The sequence below is a fragment of the Primulina huaijiensis genome, chromosome 7 (genome assembly GCF_012295235.1).
Source record: "Primulina huaijiensis isolate GDHJ02 chromosome 7, ASM1229523v2, whole genome shotgun sequence".
Taxonomy (NCBI): domain Eukaryota; kingdom Viridiplantae; phylum Streptophyta; class Magnoliopsida; order Lamiales; family Gesneriaceae; genus Primulina; species Primulina huaijiensis.
Window position 1 is genome coordinate 16,386,667 of NC_133312.1, and position 5,303 is coordinate 16,391,969.

General features: G+C 31.3%; 1 protein-coding gene across 1 annotated transcript; it reads left to right on the forward strand.

Annotated features, from left to right (window-relative positions):
* Nucleotides 1-2,619: 2,619 nt before the first annotated feature.
* LOC140981742 (uncharacterized) lies at nucleotides 2,620-3,673 on the forward strand. The gene has a single exon (XM_073448162.1). The coding sequence runs from the start codon at nucleotides 2,694-2,696 to the stop codon at nucleotides 3,600-3,602; it is 909 nt and encodes a 302-aa protein (XP_073304263.1). The 5' UTR covers nucleotides 2,620-2,693; the 3' UTR covers nucleotides 3,603-3,673.
* Nucleotides 3,674-5,303: the final 1,630 nt, after the last annotated feature.

Genomic DNA, 5,303 nt, shown 5'->3' on the forward strand with positions numbered 1-5,303 from the left:
AAATAAATTTAATTATTTCCATTATTATATTGATGCATTCATTCTGTCCAAGCCACTTAGTTTTCTTCACTTAATTAAAAATTTCAATGTCTCCTACACTTGAGAAATAAACGAAGAAAATCATGTTATATAGCTAAAATAAAAACAAAAAACGTAATCTTTCTAAAACGGGAAGTGCAAGAGAAAGAGACCATTAAAGGAGCAATTGAGCCAAGTAGAGTTGAATCGAGCGAGTTCAATTCAATCAATATTTTACCCGATCGAGTTGTCCTAGAAAAAAATTTAAGAGCTGAATAAAATTTTCAAGTTTAAACTTGACTTTTAACAGTTTCTGAGTAACTACGGATATCAATCGAGCTGGACTGATTGACAAGAGTAGTAGTTTTTCAATTTTCTTTAAAAATTTTTTCAAATCTTTTAATTTAAACCTAAGGAGAAAAATCATAATTGAAAAATCCAGACTTCAGATTGCTTTAATTAGCCTAAAATGATAATATTTGGATGAACTCTCGTCTTCGAAATTGCACATAAAAAATCGTCGCTAGTGTTTGAATGCGACGGTGTGTTAAAAATCATCGCTAGTGTTTGAATGCGACGATTTATCAAAAACAGTCGCAAAAAAAGCGACGGTTTATCAAAAACCGTCGCTATAGTGGCAACGGTTTATTAAAAACCGTCGCTATTCTGCCCGTTTTTTTGTAGTGATATGATTTGTATGCATTCAGATATTGTTTTGACATAATAATCAAAAGATGCAGACGTATAATTTGAGTTATCAAATTTTTAAAAATAAGTAATTTAGGTAGTGCGATTAATTATACGATAATTGATATCGGTTGAGTGTATTCAATAATCCTTTTATCAATCACACCCCAAACGTAACTTTAAAGTATATTTTTCCACATAGTACTGTAAAATTTATGCTATAAATACGTTTTTATTTTCTAATAAATATATTAATTTTGTATATTTTTATATTTGTTTTAGGGATTATAGAAAATTGCGATTTTAGGTATGTAAGTTGGTGTTTTTTGGGTTCTAGGCATGTAGCTTGTCAAAGTTTAGTTTTCATCCAGTAATTTGGATTTTTTCGGTTTTGGTCTTTTTTTCTCCGAAACCACTAAATCCACCGGATATTGCATATTTGACATCAATAATTTCCTATGTGACTCATGTGACAAGAATAAAGATTATATTACACATATTAAAATACAAATAAACAAAAATAAAGTGAAATGACAAACTTTTTTCCTTCCATTTTGAAGTAATTGGAGGTCGTATTACTTTATTTTTCCTTGTATTTTTTATCAGCTTTATTTTCATTTGAGTAATGGGCTTTATTCTCTCCACATATGATATGCGGGATAAAATCGATACCAAATAAATCATATTTTATGGATTTTGTGGTTTCAGGCCAAAAAAAAAAAAGACCGAGACAAAAAAATATAATTAATGCATTAAAACCAAAATTTGACAAATTACATGACAGAAACTCAAAATAGGTCAATTTATAAGACTTATAAAATTGAAGTTTTTCTTTAAGGATCATGAGTATTTCAAGTTTGATTAATATAATTTTGTAAAAATGACATGGATGAAGCCTCTTAGGTGCTTGATAGGTGCTTGTGTGGAGATGCAGAAATCGGGCTTGAAGCACTGATGATAGTTTAGTCAGCGATACTTTCTTATTGAATTGTATTGAGACCCCCTCACTTGAGAGTGAGAACCAAGGGATGGTTTGGAACAGGGGTGTCAACCGGGTCGGGTGGGTTGGGTTTCGGGTCAACCTGTGAAATTTTTTATGTTTTTCGACCCGAACCCAACCCGAAAACCCCCAACCCGAACACGAACCTGTCTAACCCGACTCAACCCGTCTAATCCGAATTTTATTTATTTTTTTAAAAAAATTAATGAAAAAAATAATATTTTAATTTAAACTCATAATAACAAAATTTCGATTTAAATTTGAAATTTTAATCGTAGAAAATTAAAAGTATATTTACTAAATCAAATAAACAATTGTTAAAAAAATAAAAAATATACAAAATAAATATTAAACGATGAAAATTTATCATATAAATATACAATAAATTTTGTTCAAACATACAATATATAAAAATATAGGTAATATTTTCAAAAAAAAAAGTTTTTCGGTCAACCCGCGACCCAACCCGAAACCTGTCTAACCTGATACTAACCCGAACCCACCCGATCCGAACCCGAAAAACCCCAACCCGAACCTTATTTTTTCGTGTTGGGTCGTGTCGGGTTGACGGGTCGTATTGCATTTTGACACCCCTAGTTTGGAAAGAAAAAAAAGAGTGGTTAAACTAAATCGATCTTAAATACATTTTCTCTTCTTTTACATGGAATAGAATTGTAAATACTAATATAGATGAGAAATATTGAAAGATATCACAAAATAAATATACAAATTAAAGAGTGATTTCATATCATATTTTATTTTTATAAAATTATATATAATATAAAAAATTTAAATTTTGTTAAAAAAATATTTAAATGCCAATTCGATTAGCATGAGAGTTGGGAAAGGGGAATCATATTTAATACGGTACATGGGCTCAGAAAACTGAATTTTCAATTACCTTTCCTCCTATATTTCATACAACTTTTTTCTCAACAGAACCGATTTTGTCTTCGTTTCTCTTACACAAAACAAAACACACACAAGAATGAGAGAAATCGCATCTTGTTTCAGCGAATACGCGGTTCAAATCTCCGACACTTCATGTTCTAGTTACTCAAACAAGTCTTGTATCTCTCCATCTCTGAATTTGGTCCCTTCAATCCAAAACGATGTCACCTGTTTGTACAGAACAGTTCTCTCCACTCAAAAACAGATTCTAATCACAGTTTCATGGTGCAAAAACAGTTTGTTTCAAGGCCTCAACATAAATTTTGGAGAAGATTCACCAAACCCCTTCAAGCTCAACACGAATTCGAGGTTGTTTCGAAAGTTAAGAGGCAGCAAATCGTTCGAACTCCAGGGTTTAAGAGTGGAAATTATGTGGGATCTTTCTGCTGCGCAGTATCAATCAGGCCCTGAACCAGTTGAAGGATACTGTGTTTTAATCATGGTAGATTCAGAAGTAGGGCTAGTTCTTGGAGACATGGCGGAAGAAGCTACGGCGAAGAGGCTAATAAACAGCGCCACAACGGCTGCGAAATTCTCATTAATATCACGTCGAGAACAATTCTCAGGCAACGCCCTTTATTCAACCAAGGCTCAGTTCTGCGAGACCGGAGTCCCCCACGATATCTTGATCCGCTTTAGCGAGGAAAACGAAGGGCTTAAGTATCCAGTTCTCTCGGTTTGCATCGATAAGAAAATGGTGATTCGAGTGAAGAGATTGCAGTGGAATTTTCGTGGGAATCAGACGATTTTCCTTGACGGTTTGCTGGTGGATTTGATGTGGGATGTTCACGATTGGTTCTATAATTCGGGGCCGGGATCTGCAGTGTTCATGTTCAGAACAAGAAGTGGGATGGAGAATAGGTTGTGGTTGGAAGAGAAGATGGTGCAGAAAGACAAGGATAAGGTTGAGTTTTCATTTATGATCTATGCATGTAAAAACATGTGAAATTCGATAATTCATTTTTTTAAAAAATATATTATTACATTTTGTTTTGAAGTTTATGTAAGAGTGGTGCTTTTTGGGCTCCAAAAAATCGGGCAAACTGCATTCACGATCCTTGTGAGATGTCAAATAATTACGAGATCATGTCCTATATTGTAAAATCAATAATCTTTTAAAATTTTATGTTATAATATAAGAATATTTCAAATGAATGTTGATTCTACATGGTGAGTTTCGTGCTTTTTTGACAATTTGCCTCGTGAAAATCAAGACTTATGTGTTTTTAAATAATTTTTTCATGTTAATTATTTTTCATTGCTGTTGTAGAGATTTGTTTTTTTAATGGTAACTAGTAACATGGCGTTGCATGTGGTGAATAAACGTTGTACGACATCATTTATAGGGAACAAGTAGTGGACATAAAATATTTATATTGAGTGAAATCGAAAGATCCATTTCGGTTGAAAATTCGTAATATAAAAAAACATATCAATTTTTTTCTGCCTTAATTTTAATTTTTTTTGTTATCTATGTGTGATTGTTTTGCTACGTTTTCTCATCCTTTTACTGAAATCGGCAGTTTTTTTATTATCTTAAATTTGTACGGTTTTTGCTTTGGAACATGATGAATTTTGTTTCTTTTTCTAAGGTTTTGGCATTTTGTTAGTGCTTCTTGTCTTTTATCTTTTATGTTGTACTTGCTTTGCCCTTTTTTTTATGTCATTTGCGTTCGTTTTTTTTCTTGTCTTCATTTTGTATTCAATTGATTTTTCGGTTCTTTCTTTTCGCATCAGCATCTCTCTTGAGCTGTTGTGGTTTCTCTCATCCATCCAGAATTATTGATGTTATTCTATTTTGGTCGAAACAGACTTGTCTAACTTGAAAAGAAATTTGTCATCTTCTTTGGTTGGTTGATCAAGTATTGTACATGCTCTACATTATCTTTTTTCTGCAATATAAATTTTGTAGTTATTGTCAATATCTATTAGATTATTATAATGCTATTTAAATTAATATTTTAATTTACCTTACTATGCATGTCAATTATTTTTTGATGGAGCAACCAATAAACGTCTCAGCAACCTCTTCGAACAATGTCACTCTAGTTATTTCATTTTCATCTTTGACCAACATTGTTATCCAGTATCTGAAAAATTAATTGTGGAAAAGTATATACAATAATTAAATATTTTAAATATGTAAAGTTACTTATAGTTGCAATACCTTGGGATGTTCTCGATATTCAGGTTTAAACAATTAGTGCAATTAAACCCATTGGTAGTTTTGGTAACAGATCTGAAACAATTAAAAATGAACATACAATACTGTTATCTTTAATGATAGATTCTTTGGGTAAAAACAACAATTCATGAAAAGTAACATCACCATTACCCTTCCAAAGTTTTCTTTTCAGCCATAAACTGTCGTATGCTGAGTTGCTTTGATTATTTTATCATTTTCTATCCAAAATTCATTCAAAGTTTTCTGATTTTTATTTTTCTTCAACATGTAAAATTTGATAGTGGATAGAATAATAAGTCAATCAAAAAATATAACATAACTCTAAGAGATAATACAAAAAAACATAGAACAGAAATACATAGAAGATAACACAAATTTCACATTCAAATAAGAAAATTTAGCAACAGTTTTTGGGAAAATAAACTAAAAATAACAAATACGAAGTATTATTCAATTAGGAGA

Excerpts from the sequence above, each read along its gene's own strand:
- LOC140981742 (XM_073448162.1), top strand. The coding sequence starts at position 2,694 with ATGAGAGAAATCGCATCTTGTTTCAGCGAATACGCGGTTCAAATCTCC.